Consider the following 20,638-nt stretch of genomic DNA (forward strand, 5'->3'; position numbering starts at 1 on the left):
GTTGAGGTTTTAAATGTGGTGGACTGGTGCCTAGTGGTATACACGTGGAATAACCAAAGTACCCCTGAAGATGATATGCAAATGACTAAAATGTCCTTTACGTAGTTGAGAGGTTTAAACTTTAAATGCATTGGTAAGAAAGTTGACTTAAGTTGGTGTCTTTATTCAACTAATCTCCTTCTTCCATTTTTTTATTTTTGACAGAATTAGATAAATTATTATTCAGTTTACAAAAAGTGATGGTCTTAAGTATTGCTGTAACAGTTTAGATAAAAAAATTCATTTAATAATTAAAATTTTCAATCATATTTGTTTTTCCAAAATTCCATTCTATAACTCATCGTCCAAACGATAAGAGTATCCAAAACAATAAGTGTGGAGAGTGCATGTTGCGCCATTAAGTCGGGTTATTGTCCTTAGAATCAGAAGTACCAGAAACACCTATCAAAAATGTAAACACACACGCGCGCGCACACACACACACGTGTGTGTGTGTTTGTCATGGACTCCCTCTATGGTCTTTATTTGGAATGTTATAAGCTACCACCATGGTCTTACATCCAAGGCCATGACTCCTCCCATGATTTTACCAAGTACTATGGGGCTCCCCTCATGGTCTTCACATAAGTCAACACATACCAAATAACAAAAAAATTGCATATTCAACTATTAAAATCTCATATCAAGTAATGGGTTGATATTGGTGCCTTCGATCCATTGGTATAGTGAGAAGATTTACATCAGTCTGCTGAAAACAATAGTTGCTCGACTACCAATCCAAAATTTATAGGAGGCTGAAAAGGCTCCCACATCGTGGCCATTGATGCCCATGTCATGGCCAGTTGGGTACAGCCAGGCACAGCCTGATACTGACACGTGGCATCACACAGGGTGGAAATCAGCCGATTTTCAAATTTTCATAACTTTCGCATACGACCTCCGTTTTTGACGTTATTTATATCTACGCGTAGGTAAAAATAGGATCTACAACTTTTATTTTGACTCTGTCGGCTAATTCTCGACCGATCTTAAATTCAATAGTAGGAGGAGTTTAGACTGTTAAATGACCGCGAAGAATTCGTAACTCCTTCATACGAACTCCCTTTTCATCTGTCTTTTTACCGTTGAGTTCCTTTTAATGATATCTTCAACTCTCATTTAGGTCGCATAGGCCAAAAACCGCTTGAACTAAAATTCGAGTTTCGGGTCGTGCACTGCTAAGTGGAATCTTAGAAAAATCATAACTTCCCCATACGAAATCAGATTTGGGTGTTCTTTTTTTGTATGTTCTTGGTTTAACATATACTACAACTTTTTTTTAGATCACTAAGGCTAAAAGTTGCTCCATCGTAAATTCACTATTTACGCTTCCCGATGTTGTGCCGGTTTTGCCGTAAAACTTCGACGGGTCATAACTTCTTCGTTATAACTCAGATTTCGGCGTTCTTTATATGTACGGAACCCTTGAGACATATTCTATAACTTGGTTAATATTATTTATTCTAAATAATCTTTTGTTGAAAAGTCGTTTTCGACCCTTATTATCTCTAAATTAACTAGCCCGGATCTACGAGTGTTACATTACTGGGGCGAGCCCCAATGTCTGGCGAGGCTCGATGACCAAATTGTATGTTGTTGTCTTTGTGATTATCGTATGTGTTTGTATACCGAGCGAGACTTGATATTGGGCGGGGACCGTTGTCGGGATAGGCTTGATGAAGGGAGGGGGCCAGTATGTGTTTGTTATGTATGGTATTTTGGGGAACTCACTAATCTTTGTGCTTACAGTTTTCAGTTTTTGTTTCATACTTCTGGTTCGAAAGGGAAGGGCCCGAGATGATTGCAGAACACACACCACCTTATTCTGCATTTCGTGATTTACTTTGATATTTTATGATGTAGTGATACACTTTGATCTAAAGGTATGCAAAAAAAAATGTAAAACCGACAAAACCGAGCTGAATCGGCCGATCCGAAACCGAAAAAAAACGAAACTAAAAAAAAACAAAACCGAAAAAACCAGATATCAACGGTCGACTTGGTTTGAAAACTTAAGTATTCGCAGATAACCGAACCGAACCGCTTTATATATATATATATATATATATATATATATATATATATATATATATATATATATATATATTGGATTTTCCTGGAACCAACACTACTTTTACAATAAAGGATTTCGATATTTCATTCAAAAAGATTATGAACTCACCAACTTAATTATTGACACTATTTTTTCAAAACTACTTGTATTCTCAGGAATTCAACGAACCCAGGTAACCACAAGCTTTTGAGGATGGAACGCTACGACATTGAACAACTATTTTTTACATCATGTTGTATTCAATCACTTTGAAATATGTAACACTTGAAACCATGTAATTATTTTCCAATTATATTTATGATTGGTTGTATTGCTTTGATCACTATTGTAGTCATTGTTATGATACTATACATGAAGTCCGCCACCCCTGGACGTTTCCGCCATCCTTGGTTTGGGAGTGTGACACTATATATTTGGGTGGCTATCTCACCTTTGGTTACTTATGGTTACGCATTCTATAGGGGTTAGCTGGTAGCGAGATTGTATGTGGTGATAGGATTAGTAAGCAGTAGTGAGTCGTATGATTGTTGTTGCTTGTATTATGTGCCTACTTGATCATGCTTCTTTATATGTCGACATATTGTGTTTGGTTGGGTTGAGGCGGTCCTGATTTGTGTGGTAGGCCAAGATACTCGATGCGAACCGACTGTAAGTCGTAGGAACGGAGGCTCGGGAGGAGTGGTAGGGTTGAGGCGGTAGGCCAACAAACCCTGGGTATTCCAACATGATGGTTGATTGGACCCAACATATTGGTATTCCAGCCCGAGGCTGATTGGGCCAATATGCTTATGATACGAGGGTATTGTTGGATTAATGTCTAAGTCCATAACTATAATTGGTAAGACTTGACCCGACCCGGCATGGTCCATTTGGGTTGCATACCATCATGCACTTGGATAGACTATAATGAGAGAAATAAGACACTTATGGTTATTAATATATTATAAGTTCTAGTATATTAATAATAAGAATAATAAGATTATTTAATTAGTATTGATCAAGAATTAATCTAGGATTAATTAAGTGATCAAAAGAAGACTAATTAAATATATGGGTTGATTGTGTAAATCATCCATACTTATATAGTGGGCTAATGCTCCATGGATAATCAAGTTGGGCTAAAACCCATAGGATGGTCCATGGATGCTCCATGGTGTATTTGAACCCATGGATCCAAGGAAACGGAAAGCCATGACAATTAAGGATTTACCCTAATTGTAACACTATATAAAGATCTTATTCTTGACAAAATCGGCCACTAGTATCATTCTAAAAAAGGGCTAGCCGATTTCATGAAGTGTAGAACTCTCTCAAGTCATTCTAAGTGTTTTGGTGATTGTGATTCCATTTTAGGCTTCCACACTATTGGGGCTAGGCACTCAAGCTTCATGAAGACATTCTACATCAAAGAGGTATGTATTCTATCTTGTTATATTGATAGTTTTGTATGCTAGATTAGGATAATACCTTGGATGTTCATATTTGCATGTATAATAGAGAAAACATAGATCCAAGGTATTTAGGGTTGCATGTACACTTAGGAGTGTTAGAATGCTCATAACCCAACAGGTATTCCATCCCGAGGATGGCTGGACCCATCGTGGACATGCCTGGTATTCCAACCCGAGGCTATTGGGCCTGGCATGCGTATTTGTGTTTATGCTTGTTTTGCGTGGGGGTATTTTGGGGGAAACTCACTAAGCTTTGTGCTTACAAATTTGTTTATGGTTTCAGTTTTTTTTTTTTTTTTTTTTTAGATGATCGGAGTGGCAAAGCGAAGGCGTGACCGTACACATCCTCTGTTTTACAACATATTGGATCTTAGGAAACTCTGATTTTCAAATAATGTTTGAGAACACTATTTTTGAAAATATTTTATTAGTAAAAGGATCGTTTCGAAAAGTTTAAAATTTGTTGAAATTTTTGGGATGTTACACTTGCATGTGTTATGTGATGGTATGCTTAATGGGCGAGCCCCGATGTCTAGCAAGGCTCGATGACCATATTGTATGTTGTTGTCTTTGTGATTATCGTATGTGTTCGTATACCGCGCAGGACTCGATGTCGGGCGGGGACCGATGTCGGGATAGGCTTGATGAAGGGAGGGGGCCCAGTATGTGTTTATTATGTACGATATTTTTGGGGACTCACTAATCTTTGTGCTTACGATTTTCAGTTTATTTTTCATATACTTCTGGTTCGAAAGGGAAGGGCCAAAGATGATTGCAGAACATACACCACCTTATTCTGCATTTTATGATTTACTCTGATACTGTATGATGTAGTGATTCACTTTGATCTAGGGGTATGCAAAAAAAACGTAAAACCGAAAAACCGAGCTGAATCAGCCGATCCGAAACCGGAAAAAAAACTCGAAACTAAAAAAAAAAAAAAAAAAAAAAAACAAAACCAAAAAAACCGGATATCAACAGGTCGGCTTGGTTTGGATACTTAGGTAGTCGCAGATAACCGGACCGAACCGCCTGATATATATATGCAAAAAAATGTAAAACCGAAAAATCGAGCTGAATCGGCCGATCCGAAACCGGAAAAAAAAAAAACGAAACTGGAAAAAAAAAAACAAAACCAAAAAACCCGGATATCAACGGGTCGGCTTGGTTTGGATACTTAGGTATTTGCAGATAACCGGACCGAACCGCTTGATATATATATATATATATATATATAATATTCTAGTCATATCTCATACAAAAATCATGATTGTCAATCCCAATTTTGCAATTCTACATTATTTTTCTTGTATTTTTTATTTTTATATTTATTATGCCAATTATAATATACATTATTTGAGCGTCATTATGTTCTTATAACTTTTGCACATACTAATTTTTTGAAATAAATCGTTCGAATGAAGTTTATAATTTTGACTGTATTTGATTTTTTATATTTAATGGGTACCCGTGAACCGAACCCTAGTTACCCGCTTCGTGGTGGCGGTTCACAATTTTATTGTTATCCGAACCGAACAGCCCTGTTAACACCCCTACTTTGATCAATCTTGGTTTTATGATGATGTTTTGGATTACCGTCTTATTAATTTTAATATGAAATTTTTTAGCCCTTATTTTTGGGACGTTTCACTTACGGAATTTCTATTTTTGGAATTGTTATAACCTATAGAATCTAAATATGTTAACCTACTCTCAAAATGATGTGACTTTTGTGCGCTTATTTTTGAGCTTAATAGTTGACATAATTGAGGATGGAAAATTCGAATATATTAAAATATATCGTGTGGCTATAAAGATATCCTTATTACATTTTTACGGCCTATCGTTAAATATTAACGACAGCTGGTGATGTATTCTCTGGATTGCCACAATGTAGTTTAGGCGGGTCCGTTGTGTATGTTGAGGGGCCCATGAAGTAGTTTGGGTGGGTCCTATTTGTATGCATGTATATTTATTGTGGTATATAATATATTGGGTAACTCATTAAGCTTAACGCTTACTCAGTTGTTATAAATGTCTTTCATGTGCTTCGTGAGAAGGATAAGGTTCGACTGTACACAAACGCATTCACAACATGTTTCTACACATTGTAATCATACTCTGATATATTTTAATAAATAAAAATGAAGAATTTTGTAATGAAAATGGGAACGTTGCACTAGGAATCCCTCCAACACCGTCCATGCCATGGAGGGTTCTAGAATGGTTTATTTTGTTTAACAATTAAACAATTACAATTTACCATTACATCTTTATTTAATTCAATTTAATCATTAATTAATTTTAGATCAATTCAGATAAATAATTAATTAATTCTTATTGATTTCATATTAATTTATTAATTATATTAATTATTGATGTCATATTAATTTATTAATCACATAATAAATCAACAAATCAATTATTTATTTCTGATTAACAATATATTAACAAATCATTTTCTCTGCCTCTTTTTTAATATAATTTCTAGTTATTTCTGTTTATGAGATGTGACATCTTCATTCTTAAGGTTAGAAAAAACATTTTTGTTTATGTTTATTTTATAGCAGTCTTCTTTATATTACGGAATTTATCCCATAAAAAATTTTGAAGACAAGAAAAAGATGAAAAATAGTGGGGTTTCGAGGAGGGGGTTGTTTGTTACAGCAAGACGCTGTGATGTCAATAAATGCACTTTACTGTGCGAGAATGATGGTTTTTATTAGTGTGTGTCAAAATTTATATAGGCTCTTTCGGAAGGGAGATAATGGGTATTGAGGGGTGATGTGTGGGTTAAATACAAAAATTGATACTAACATTTAATAAAAAAAAATTAACTTATGAATAAAATAGTAACTTTAGATCAAATGTGAAACATCGTGAAGATTTATTAATCAATCGTGTAAGAAATTTAAACTATAGCGACCATATGTTTCAAACAAAATAACTTGTGATATTATTGTTAACCACATACACTGTTGATATTATTTATTCTTATTTGTTTTTTTTAAAGATTATTGTTATATAAGAGCTGTAAATAAGTTAGGCTAATATTTGGCAAAATGAAAGGGTGAATAAGTTACGTGTAGTTACACTGTACATGTGAGATCATACATATCCTATACGTGTCCATTGTCGTTGACGTGGCATCTTATTTTGGGTGGATAGGTTGTGGGTGATCTTCGTATCGGTGATGATGGTGGTTGTAACTATGTTGGCGATGACGGCGACTTTCTTTAGCTTCTCAGGTTTCTTTAAGCATTAGTCGCAAGTGGGCTTCATAGAAAGGTGTTAAGGTTTCGTCGCTTTGTAGTATGAAAGTAGCAAACTCGGGCTTATAATTCGTTGAAATTCACAACCGTTTAGACCAATGACAGTTGTAGAGCTTTAGGAGTATGAAAGCACATTCACCCAATGGCTAAAATTTTTTACATATAAATACTCAATTTATTTTAAAGTTTACTTGTAAAACCCTTTATGTTTTTGAAAAAATTCAATAGTTTCCCACAAAAAAATGTTGGAATCGCCGCTGAGTTGGAGCATGAGAACTTGATTAGATACAAGTGCATCGATGTTGGAGAGTTTAGTGGCTTACGATATTTATTTCTTGGCAATATGTTGAGATGTCACAACATTGTCGAGATTGGCATGCCTAAAGTTTACATTTCGTATAAGGCCTATAACGCTTCTTCATTCATAAGAAATATATCTTTCAAAATAGTTACAATTCAAGCATGAATACCTACCATTGCATTCAAGTTGGTGACGTCTTCATCAAAACACTTGACATGGAGCTCTTTTATTATCTACTCGTAAGTTTTGTAACCTTTATACTCCAAATTAAACATCCTTCACTCTTTACCCCTTCCAAGCTACACCTTTTGTTTATCTCCTCAATTCTTCGTTATTCTCAATAAGAAAATGCAAGCTTAAAAGCTTTTGGTTAGGTTATGTTTGGCGTAATAACTGAAAAGCTAGCTGTTAGCTGAAATGCTAGCTGATAAAAAATAACTTTTGGTAAAACAAGCTTAAAAGCTAGCTTAAAAGCTAGCTTAAAAGCTTTTGGTTAGGCTATGTTTGGCGTACTAACTGAAAAGCTAACTGATAAAAAATAACGTTTGGTAAAACAAGCTGAAAAACTAGCTTAAATATATAAAATTACATAAAAAGACATGTAAGAGTATGTGTTTTTATAATTAATTAAGAGGTGTATTTGAAAATTTTTAAAAAAACTCATAAAAAGTTAGTCTAACTAGTTTTTTCAAAAAGTTAGCTTATAAGCTACTTTTTAACTTACCAAACATGACAATATAAAAAAGCTCGAAAAATAAACTAACTTATGAGCTAGCTGTGGAGCACCAAACATATCCTTATACATATTCACATAATATAACATAATTTTTTTTTTTCTAGAATGGTCTTCTAAATTTAAAAAATCATAATTTAGTCCAAAAAAATCATTCTCGCATATTTACAACTTCAAATAGTTAAATTTATCCAATTTCATTTAATAAATATCGACCCACATGGTTTTAGTAAATTTTCTTTTACGATAAGGATTTTATTGCTAAAAAAAATGTTAAATTCCGATGAGACAAGATTGTGAAAAATATGGAAATCACAAACAAATTTCTTTTGGAAAATTCAGTGAGCAGTCGATTTTTTATAAACTCTACCTTGAATTATTATTTGTAATTGTTTTTATGTTCGAACTAGCTATAAAATAAACCCCATCGAACTCAAGTAAAAGCTCGATATATTTGAAAATGTGCCATTATTATCTAGGTTTGCTTTTATCAACAGTTGAGATAGTTTAGATTTTTTGGAAATATAATTGATTTAAAATCATGTGCACATTATTTGTTGTCATTGAATGATGAGAAATTAGTGTCACATGAATAGTAGCAGAGTTAGGAAGGTCTTGGTCCTACTTCATTCAATGTTTTATTTATTAAGATTAACAATTTTTTCCTCCAAAAATATTACAAATATAATTTGGAAATTGTAAATAATTTTAATAAATAAATAGCACCATTTGATCAGTCCACATCAATCCGTCCAACGTCCACGTAAAAGATCAATCGCGGAACACTAATATTATTTTAGACATGTAAGAGTTTGAACATTGGATCCCCTGTGTGGAATTTCACACCTCAACTGATATGATATATGCATATTTTATTTGGTAGTAGATCATCAGAATCACTATACATTGATAGAGTTTGAGCTCGACTTGATAGAGCGAAGCTAAGATCGAACTCGATTTGATAGTTCGACAATTCATTATAATTTATGATGGCAGCTTGAGTTTAGCTCAAGGAAAATTCAAGCATAAATTCGAGAGCTTGAATAGCTTGAAAATATAGATCAAAATATGTTAATAAATTCGAGAGCTTGAATAGCTTGAAAATATAGATCAAAATATGTTAATAAATTCGAGAGCTTGAATAGCTTGAAAATATAAGATCGAAATATGTTAATAAATTCGAGAGCTTGAAGTTGAATAACTTGATAATATAGATTGAAATATGTTAAATACATCAAACTTAGATATTGAGTTGTGGAATTTGGTAATTGTTGAAAGTACATATCATTGTTGCAATGAGGAAGCAATTTGGTCATACTCTTGAAAGAGCTAGCGACGTGTAGAGCTCCTTGAATATGTTTTAAGGGTTGGCTTGTATTGTATTCTTAGACCTGGAATTATAAACCATAGTTTTATATATCGATTATGTGGACTTGTAAACATGTTACAAAATCAATGGAAACTATCCGATTCAGTGTCATGGGTGTACTACAATTATCCTAATCATGTGACGTCAAGGATGTTTCTTCTTTACTATTCTTGGCATCTTATATTATGCATGTTTTAATTGAAAGGTATATTTACAAGGAACGCAAGTATAATTCGAGAGTTTATTAGATAAAGATACTTATCAAAGCTATAATAGTAGACAAAGTTTGACTTGAAAGCTTAAAAGCTAAAAACATTTATAGAACAATAAATTTTATTTGAGTTTAACCCAAAAATACTAATACATGAAGACGGCTTTACTACAACATCGCATTTTCTAATAATTTGTTATTAGGACGTTGTACTCTAAAAATTTATCCATCAATACACTTTCAAATTTTGAACACATATTGCATCTTAATCAATAACTAGAATATGTATATCCATTAGGGTACATGATGATGGGGTATGTAATATGTATACCTTCACAACTCGAATATGCTAGTGTGTAGGAAAGTTTTTTGAAACTTTTAATATCAACAACATGAACTATATAGATTTTGTCGTGTATTTCCTCTAGTTTTATTGGTAGATCTCAAGTTCAAGTTGACATGGAATTCCGCTTTAAAACTAGATTTAAATCTCAAGTTGAATCAAGACCAAAATGCATTCCAAAAAAGAGGCCTAAGTGAAAGAAAAGTTTTGGACAAAATACAGAACAACACTCTTGAAAAAGGATGAAGAAGATAGTTCAACTTCCTTAAATAAAGGATATAATAACGAAGGGTTCCATTTTTCTTAAAAACAATCAGCGCATGTTTAGTGTTTGCCAATACAAAATAGGACAAGAAACCTATTCATGAAATGATTTTTTTTTTTGTAAACATATTTAAATGTAATGTGATCTTTTGTGTATATGTTTCCTTCATGAAATGATCTTCTTGGAACATTTTTGACTCGATGTGTAGTGTCTTAATTAAAAGTATAATGTTGTAACAAGGAACGAACATTTGATGTTAAACCGAAATAAAATCGATAAAAGAAATTAAGACAGAAAGTGTTCTATAAATGAATCTTTGCCTTCAAGACACCAGCCATCTATTTATAATAACTAGTGACACGTCGACAATTTGGTAGAACCCATATCACAAAATGATCTCAAAAGAGCACTAACAAGTCTTATAATATGTCATACAAGAAAAAATGGAAGAAATAGCATACCTATATATATCATGACATCCATTGAGTTTATAAACGAAACCTTCCTTTTTTTTTCCCTTAAAAAAGTACCCCTAATTCATCAACAATATTTGGTGTATAATGAAATTCAATCGATATTGTGAAATCCGGGGAGAAGAGAAGTAATGAAGCCAAAAACAATCAATTGAATCTCCTTCACAACTCCCCACCATCGATTATTGTTTCCATTATCAACTTCACCTTCTTCATTCCCATCACCTTCACGATTTTGGTTTTCATTTTCGCCTCCAACTTGTCCATCTAACAACAGAGTTTGTATCCCAAAATTAAAAAAAAAAAAAAAAAAAAAAAAAAAAAAAAAAAAAAAGTTGAAACGTAAGAAATCGCAACCCACTTTTATTTAAAACCATTCTTAGTAATAGTTTTCTGATGTAATACACTGATTAATTATGAAATTATCAAAGGATGGGAAAAAAACTACTAGTGAGAGAGAAAGAGAGAGAATGAATACCTGGCAAAAGAGGATTTTCATGTTCTTGCCTTGCAGCTGGAGGGATGAGATCTGCTGCCCTAACGCCCGCTCTACCTTGTTGTGGAGGTGCACCCGCCCTTTGCATTCCTTGTGAGAGCCACCGTATTAATGGTGCGAGAGCGCCCGTCTGATACCTGCCACACACACACACATTTTAATAAGTAATAATAATAATAATAATAATATTATTTAAAGGAGAAATAGAAATATTAAGATAACTTACAGATAGATGAGTGAGGCAAAGAATATGAGCAGGACAAGCCTTTTCCTTGAGCCATCTTGATTGAACAAGAAAATAACAGCTGCCAGCTTTAAAATCAGCATCAAATCAAGATGAATTGCAATTTGAAACCTCCGAACCACAACTTGTCTTTGTTGTCCTGCCCCCTGCTGTTGCTGCCCGACCTGCCCGGCCTGCCCGACCTCCTCACCACCTGTTCCACCTTCAGTAGGACTTTGTCCACTGATACAAAATCAACACTTTTTTTTAATAACTTTATACTCAAATGAAACTACACAGCTATTTCTTTTCTTGCGTTTAACAAAAAGATGAAAGGTATTTACAAAATCCGAATGAATACTTACGTAGGGATATTGTAAGTAAAAGGGATGAGAGTATTAGTTGGAATTCCAGCAACGGGTCCCATGAATGAATTTGGAAAAGTGGGAACAGCGTATATTCCTGCTCCATGATCCATCTGATCCTGACCCTGTTGTGGAGGAATAAGCATTGGGTACATGATTGGATACATTGGGTGTTCCCCATTTGGTGCTGTGAACCCATAGAATGGATATGGAGGTAACTGCAAAGTTAAATGAATTATTAACTTCCAAAATTTTCAAAACTATAAATATCAGACTTTCAATGTTTGTAAGATTCGGATCCATGTTATCCATTTTCTTATTAGCAATAGCTACAAGATACACTGATAGAACATCAGATTATACACTTCCATGTTGCACATATATATACGTCAGATAAAAGAATTACTCCCTATGCTTAGCTCCAGAAGTATATACAAAAATCGAATACTTCGACACAATTTGGGAACTATAATAAAGTTTGTTACAAGTGCTACGAATAGGAAACTGTTGGTGTCAAAATTATAAAAACATTCTACATCAAATCTACGCCTGCTAAGTCAGAGTTATCTCATTCTGAACGCAGGGAGAATTGCATATGGTTCTTGGCAAAATTTGACATCAATTTGGTCTTTAGGGTTTTGAACGAATTACCAAAAGTAATATTTTACATTTTAACTCAAACTAGTTTAACAATTCTGCTACAGATCAACGTCGTCATCTAGCCACAAACACACAAAAATTAAAACCACTCAAACGATTGGGAAAATGTAACAAAAAAACCCTAAAACTGATCTTGATTGAAGCTCGCAATGTCAAATCACATATTTGAAATCAATAGAGGTTCCAAACCTGCTTAGGATCGGATTGAGAAGAATTAGAAGACGGATTGATATGCTTCTCGGATCCTGATGCTGTTGTTATTGTCGGAGTTTCGGTTTCTTCGGCCATTTTTGTTTAGAATTTTGTTAGGAACGCAAGTGTCTCGGCGAGCTGCTCCGTACGAAGGTGGGGAGAGTCATCGATTCTTCTATTTGCGTGGTGAAACCAATAACATCATGCCATGTGTGCAATATGTATTATTAGATTATTAATTAAAGGGAAATTCATTAAACTAACCATTATAAACAAAATATTTTAAACAAAAATATATAACCATTTTTTACGTATTAAAAAATGTTCGCTTACTTTCAACACCCAAGGGAGTGGTTACGTGAAGTAAGTCCCCCCTTATTCCCGACATGCTATGGTGCCCGGGGCTGTCTCGCGAAGATCTTCGATCCGAACCTTCGCATTTACTCTCTCTTAGAGTATGAACCACGCCTTCCCCTCGCTACTGCTAAATCTCGCTATCGCAAGAATATAGCGATCGAAGAGCGATGGCTCGGCTGCATCGCGTATTGCCCGAAGGGGGCATGCTGCAAGAGCGTAGGTTAGTGATAAGCTAAGACTAATGAATATTTCGGAGTTGGTGGTGGTTGATCGTAGTCTTGTTCATAATCTAGCACTCTCATACATTTTGGAATGGAAAAGTGCATTATGTAGCATAATCCGTAATATACGGACATTTTGAACTAAAGTTCCTGACATTTTATATTATGACATTTGCAGGGACGGAACTAGAATTTTAGATTAACAGGGATTAAGGCATATATCGTAAAAATATAAAGGGGAACTTTGATTGATAATACACTAATACAAATTAAGTTGGGGGGGAACACTCACTAGCCCCCCTATTGGCTCCGCCCCTGGTCATTTGTATTGTCATTGTTAGGTAAATCTATAAAGCTTTTGGATACTAAAAAAAAATGAGTTCATATAAGGAAATGTTTAGAACATGAATGAAGGGATCATGCAACATATTGCTCCAGATTATATATGTTTTGATGTAGATGTAAGTGGTAGTTTCAATATTTTTTGGGTTATTACGCTGACTGCTTCCAAGTTTAGGTTACACACCAATCAAATATGTCCATTCTTTCCATGTCATGGATCAAACATAGTTATGCATATTCTTAATAATATTGATGTCAAATATTTTCTTAGTTTGTTGGTAGTATGCATCCTCACAAAATACAACCGTTTGTTGTTAATCATGCTATGAAAAGTGGTATTCATCGGTTTCTATGGAAAAACGTTATGATGATAATGGGTCTTCCGATGCTAGATATAACCAAATTTGTAATTTATTACCTATGATATTAAATCATATTCCTTCTTAGAGTGGATGTGTAGAAAAGATGAGTTTAGCTATAAAGGTAAGGTTGTTGATGATGATACTCCAACATTTGATGTTGATGAATTTGCAAATGATAAGGCAAAACTAATATTGTTGATGATGATGGTAATATAATTTCACATTGATACCTGGTTGAACAGTTACAGAGCTTCACTAAATTTGCTAGAGATGAGACGAAATCTGAAGATGAGGAAATTGAGAACTGATAAACCCGAAAACCCCGACATGGAAAGTACCATTATTTATTATATTTTGAAGAAAAAAAAAACTACTCATTAGGGATGTCTGAACCCTTACCATTGCCTGAATTATCATAATAAAAACGTAAAAGGTTTGTAGCCCATAACTATTTTTCATATGTGAAGCTATTTCAACTGTTAAAAAACAAAGAAGACCTTAAGCTTAACTTGATATTCAAATTTTCTACTGAGAGCTTTCAAATAAAAGTGAGGAAATCTACAAAAGACATGTTTGAAGTTGTTTGCTTTGTAAAAAAATGCAGTCGTTGCCAAAGGATCTGTCACACAAATAGAAATTGTGACACTCTATATCCAGCATATTCAACTGATAACGAATCATCAAGTAAAACCAAGTCAAGTATCAAAAGTAAAGTTAAACCTAATTACAAAGTTAGTCAAAAATAGTCTAAGAGTAGGATATTATTGATATAAAACCCATAGTCATGTTTCTACTAAGTTTGTAACTTCTAAAATTAAATTAAACACGTTCATCAGTCAAACATACTTGTTTATCTTACAACAAATAAACAAAGAGAATCTTCCATTGACCTTTCTCTCCCAATCCAAATATACTTCTGGATTGGGCACACCAATGAATTCAGGAATTTGTTGACCTTGCAATCTTTAGTAACCCTAAATTGCCCACGCCTAGCTTGCCTCCTATCTCCTTCTTGCAAGTCACGCAAAGCTTCACGCAAGACATTAACGAAATTTGGATCATCAAAGTTCATGGCTCCTGATGCGATTTCAACAACACCAACAACACAATCTGGAAATCGAGTAAAATTAAATAACTTATCAAGAAAATCGAAATATGTGCTCTGATACCACTTATGATATGAATATGCAGGGGGTTTGCTTTCAAGTAATATGAATGCAGCGAAAATAATAACTTAATCAACAAGAAAACAAGAAAATATAGATTTAATAAACAATCTAGACCTATAGATTGAGTATTGATGAAGACAAATAGAAACCTATTGATTTGAATTCAAATCAATATAGAAAACGCGTCCTAGAAATGACAAATGGCGAGTAAGCAACTCAAAAGAACACCAAAGCTCTATTATTCAAAATTCAGTCATGCATTCATAAAGTTCGACAATGGGGCTATTTTATAGCCTGAAAATGATTACAAAAAAGAAACCACCTATCAGAGGCTTACTGGAAACTAAAATAAATAGAAGTAAATATCGATTCCAAAAATAAAGAGAATATTCCATCCTTAATCCATGCAAGTTACCATGCAAACCCCACGCGCCATTGATTCTAACAAGTAGACTTTGTATCCCATAGTAAGCATCAGTCGTTCACATCGAATAACTAGAGACGGTGATGGATTGCGATCGTTCGCAACCAGTCGTATCCAATCGCAACCAACACCCTCCTCAGAATTAGAACTCATTTCAGAATTTGAATTTGGATATGTGCCTTCCAATATCTTCCGATCTTCGCAACCAATCGGAATTGCAACTTTTGCTCCCAGACGCATTTGACGTTCGGAACCAACACTCAGTTCAGAACCAACACAAAGTTCGGGAACTACCCCTCCTTACTCCCTAATAGGGAATTAAGAGATAGGAGTGCAACTTGCCTTACTATAGGACAAACCACATTCTGCATTTCCTTGTTCACTCTATCGGATTAGGGTATCCCTAAACAATAACGTAAAATAAGTAATGTCTATGTAATAAGAGAGTTAGTGTAACTCACCTCCTTGAACTTGAAACTTATCTAGCGGAAGCTAGATGAATCCTTTCCTTAAAGAGAACCTACACAACAATTATAACATTATTTAGTTTGTGCTTTGATATATTACTCTTATAATGCGTATGTACATATCTCCTTGTTTTCTCTTTGATTTTTGTGTTATGTTCGAAATATATTTTATTACCTATCAAGGATTTGGATTCAAGAAAAATGATTCAAAATTTGAATAAAGTAGACACACTAAGCTTTCCATAAAACTGTCTCATTATTTTTAGGTATTCTAATTGCCTTGTACAAATTTTAGAAGTTAAAGGGTAGAATTGGAAAGATTAATCATAATAGCTTTTAAGTCACATTTAATGTCTCATTAAGAAATTAATGGTTAAGCTTTAGTCTTAGCACTTTATACATAATAATTGGTTACATATAATGTTTCCAAAGTGTATTAGTCATCTTTACTCAAAATTCTTAATGCATGACTTAATGAAATATAAAATTAGGGCTTAGCCATGAATTATAAACTTTTACATATTTTAGGGTTAAGCTTCCATCTTAACCCATTAAGCTCTTTATGGCATCTAGAACTGAATATGGGGCCTTATACAGAACCATCATTTATTGGTGGTTCGATGGTGGTGTTTTGATGGTTAGTGGTGGTCAAACCACCATAAACAAAAGTATGTTGTTATTATTGGTTTGCCATAAATAAAAATTATAAGATTTCTTGTTTTTTTTAGTCTAGGGATTTCCATTAACAACTAACCCACAGCCACCTACCCATGGTGGTTTATGGTGGCAGGAAGTGTCACACACCGACGACAGGAGGCTGCCGGTGGTGGCTTTATGGTGGTTCACAGCGGTGACGAAAGAAAAACCATACATAACACACACACGAAACACTCAAAAAGGAATTACTTATGGACTTTCACATCAACACACACGCACACAACCACAACCACCTAGACTGTGTTTGATAAGTGTCTGACCGAGTCGAGTCAGACAATTTTGGCTGACTCGGTCAGCTGAAGGCGTTTGATAATTCAATTTCGGATGTCTTTCTCGGAAAGAAACCTCTGAGTGGGTTAGAAGATAAAAACTTGCTGAGTGAGAAAGGCATATGCGGTTTCCAAAATTACCCTTGTGACCTAACGTTCCCATTCTTTCTTCTCTTCCAGCAGCCTCCTTCGTTCTTCTTCTTTCAGCGCCTCCTTCGTTCTTTTTTTCTTCGTCTTTCAGCGCCGGCAAAAACCTCTTCCTCTCCCTCCGATTGATCCGTCCTTCATCTTCTCTCATCAGGTAAGCTTCTACCTTTTTCCTCCTTCTAATCACTTCCTTTGTTCTTTTTTCTTATTTGCTGAAACAATTGTTGTTCTGTTGCTGTTATGTTGTTATAATCTTGTTTTATAACTGAATATTGTTGTTTTGTTGCTGTTATGTTGTTGTGATGCTGTTGTTTGCTGTGATGTTGTTCTTTGTTGTTTTGTTGTTGTTTAAAGTTCCGATTTTTATTGCTATGCTCCAATTCAATTCCGATTTTTGATGTTATGTTCTTGCTTGCTGTTTGATTTTTTAACATTTATGTTTTGTTTATGAGATGAAGAAGATGAAGAACCCGCAAATTGATGAAGAAAATCTGGATGTGGGTATACTTAATTGCGACCGATTAGATCATTTGAGAGGTGAATTGAATTGGGGGTTTGATGAAATGAGAAGTTGGAGTCTAAAATTGATGGGAGTCATAAAGCCATTACTGAAAGTCAAACTCTTAACGACTGGGCCTTCAATGAAATGTGAATATTAGTTTGAGGGTGTGGACATGAATTTGACAATTGGCACAATTTTAATATTGCAATTCATCACAGCTCATATTTCATGTGAATTTTAGATTTTGTGTTTAAATTCTGAGTTTATATATTCCAATGATTATTAGTTCACTTACCTTGGTAATTTTTAATGTTTTTGCATCATAAATTGTAGTAGAAAGCTTATTTTTGTCAAAGTTTAATCATCTGTGTAAAGCAATTTCATCTATCATTGTATAAAACATCAGGGGTAAAATGGTCATTTTGCATCGGTCAACAAATTCAGTCAGATGTACAATCAAATAATATGGTTTCTTACTCGGTCAGAACTTATTACTCAGACAGACTTTTTCAGTCAGTACTTTTTCAATCAGCAACTATCAAACGGGACCCTAGTGGTCGTGGGTGACGATGAAGAGAAAACACACCAGCAGCCTAGGCTACCGGCCATGGCAACGATGGTGTTTCTCAAGAAAAAAAAAAGCGAAAAGAAGGAGAAAGGCATACCTCAGGCTGGACGAAGATGGCACGAGCTTCTCCCCCTTCCTCCTCCTTCGATGGTAGCTAAACTTCAACAGACAACAGCCCTCCTTCACCTCGTCGCAACTCGTTCGTGGCCACCAAAAACGAACGAAACAAAGACTAGGCTGATTAAGTTTAGAATTTGGAGGGTACATGAGCTAATAGGACCCATCGGCCCCAAGAAAAGAGCCCAAACAGAATCCCGTCGTTGTTGTGGGGATATTAGCAAAATTTTCACTTTTGTCCCCAAACTTTTTCATGATAACAATTTCTACCCCTAAAATAAAACTCTTGACAAAGGCAGCTTTAAATCTTGACCCCACACTTTTTCATAATAACACTTTTTCGTTTTATTCACTGCTATAATCCTTTAGATTTTTATTTTTATTTTTTAATCCCAATTAAAGTTATTCATTTTAATTAATACTTGGTTCTTGGATTACCAAATGAGAATTAGATCGTTATATGGATAAACCCATAAAGCTTTTTGATACTAAAAGAAATGAATTCGTATAAGGAAATGTTTAGAGTACTTGTTTCTAATGGAGAAAACAAATGGAGAGTAATGAACACGAATTGAGAGATCTATATAGTATATCAATCCAGACTATACATGTTTTGATGTAGATATAAGTATTGATATCAACTTTTATGGGTTAATTATGTTGGTTGCTTCCAAGTCCCTAATCAAACATATATCTATCTCTTCAATGTTCTCAATTATACATAGTTATGCATATTCTTAATGATAGTGATGTTATTTTTTTTTTTTAGTTTTGTTAGTAGTAAGTCTCCTAACACAATACAATTGTTAATCATGTCATGAAAAGTCGTATTAATCGATTTTCAGGGAAAAATTATTATGGTGACAATGGGTCTTTCGGTGCTACGAGTAACTAGATTTGTAATTTATTACATATGTCATTGAATCATATCCCTTCTTACAATGGGCATATAGAAGGGGATGATTTTAGGTATAAAGGTAAGATTGTTGATTTTTCTGCAACACTTGATGTTGATAAATCTACAAATGATAAGGCAAACTAATATTGTTGATTAATGATGGTAATATAATTTCACAGGGAGACCTAGTTGAACAATTCCAAAGCTTTACCGGATTTGTTGAGGATGAGACTAAATCTGAAAATAAGAAACTAAGACCCAACAAGTCTGAAAACCTCGACATGAAAAGTACCGTTATTATTTTTCAGCTTCTAAAAAAATACAAATTACTCATTTGGAATGCATGAATCCTTACCGTTTCCGAATTATCACAATAAAAACGTAAAGGTGTTGTAACCCAAAATTATTCTTGAAATGTAAAACTATTTCAACTATTCAAATACAAAGAAGACATTAAGCTTAGTTTGGGGTTCAAATGTGCTACTAAGGGCTTTCAAATAAGAATGAACAAAATTCCAAAAGAGATGTTTGGAGTTGTTTGCATTGTAAAAAATACAGTCGTTGCCAAATGATCAGTCACACAAGTAGAAATTGTGACTCTTTGTATCCAGCATATTCAACAAAAACCAAATCATCCAGTAGTACCAAGTCAAGTGTCAAAGATGAGGCTAAGTCTAATGTCTAAGATAGTCGGAAAAAAAAGTCAAGAGTATGATATTATCGATCTAAAAAACTCAGTCATGTTTTCTGGCAACTATGTAAGTTCTAAAATTAAATTAAACATGTTCTTCGGTCAAATGTATTGTTTACATTACAACAAACAAAATTGTCTCAAACATACTCAAAAGCCACAAAAAAAGGTAAATATGTTGTGTCCATCCATGCCCAACTATTACCTGATAGACTATGATGATATCGACAAGATGCCTTCTAAAAAAACCGCTTTGGCGCCCGGTTGGAAGGGATAAAGGAAAGTGAGCTACATCGTCGGAGAATAAGCAAATGACATTAAATGACTTACATTATTTACGGTGGAAAATTGATGAATACCTTCAACTACAAGAATATAACATAACATTGCTTTGAGACGTGAGCATTAGATGTTACTAATATGTAAATTCTTAAAATGCCAATCGATGTCTCTAAGACAAATACCTCAAGATTATGTTACCTGTGAAAATAACGATCCAGGGAAAATATACAAAAAAATTTATATGTAGATTTTTATTTATGTAATGTCTTTTACTTTTAATTTTTATTTATAGTCTTATGTTTTATTTATGTAATGTCGTTTTTTTTTTAAATGATTATTTTTATTTTAATTAAATATTATGTAATGTTTTTTAAAGATTATTTATATTAAATAGATAAATAGCTACTAGGTGAAATTTAACTTTGGATACGTGCAATTTTCTAGGGTAAGTGATGTTGAGTAAATGACAAGCAACAAAACTTCATGGTGTTAGGCTGAGCATGGGTCGGGTTTGGTCGATTTTAGGGTAAAACCGAACCCAACCCATAAATTTCGGTTTTTGGGTTTAAGAATCCGTTGGGTTCGGTTTTAAGTCGATTTCGATTTTTGAGTTTGTAGGTCGGTTTCATCGGTTTTGG

The 20,638-nt window shown here is 34.0% G+C and overlaps 1 protein-coding gene and 1 long non-coding RNA gene across 2 annotated transcripts; both read right to left on the reverse strand.

Annotated features, from left to right (window-relative positions):
* Positions 1 to 10,427: 10,427 nt before the first annotated feature.
* On the reverse strand, positions 10,428 to 12,652 carry LOC145037830 (uncharacterized). The gene is made up of 5 exons (XM_078986565.1): positions 12,465 to 12,652; positions 11,616 to 11,833; positions 11,254 to 11,493; positions 11,010 to 11,164; positions 10,428 to 10,798 (listed from the first exon to the last, which is right to left on the reverse strand). The coding sequence occupies exons 1-5, from the start codon at positions 12,561 to 12,563 to the stop codon at positions 10,626 to 10,628; spliced, it is 885 nt and encodes a 294-aa protein (XP_078842691.1). The 5' UTR covers positions 12,564 to 12,652; the 3' UTR covers positions 10,428 to 10,625.
* Positions 12,653 to 15,134: 2,482 nt separating this feature from the next.
* Positions 15,135 to 18,257, reverse strand: LOC145034154 (uncharacterized). The gene is made up of 2 exons (XR_013677922.1): positions 18,110 to 18,257; positions 15,135 to 15,862 (listed from the first exon to the last, which is right to left on the reverse strand). It is a non-coding gene; the product is annotated as an uncharacterized LOC145034154 (long non-coding RNA).
* Between the last annotated feature and the right edge of the window lie 2,381 nt (positions 18,258 to 20,638).

The sequence above is a fragment of the Lactuca saligna genome, chromosome 3 (genome assembly GCF_052625555.1).
Source record: "Lactuca saligna cultivar CGN05327 chromosome 3, ASM5262555v1, whole genome shotgun sequence".
Classification (NCBI taxonomy): Eukaryota; Viridiplantae; Streptophyta; class Magnoliopsida; order Asterales; family Asteraceae; genus Lactuca; species Lactuca saligna.

Coding starts and splice junctions, on each gene's coding strand:
- LOC145037830 (XM_078986565.1), bottom strand. CDS start 12,563: ATGGCCGAAGAAACCGAAACTCCGACAATAACAACAGCATCAGGATCC. Junction 11,165..11,253: donor TTTGCCTCACTCATCTATCT/GTAAGTTATCTT, acceptor TGTGTGTGGCAG/GTATCAGACGGGCGCTCTCG. Junction 10,799..11,009: donor TGAAAATCCTCTTTTGCCAG/GTATTCATTCTC, acceptor CTCTGTTGTTAG/ATGGACAAGTTGGAGGCGAA.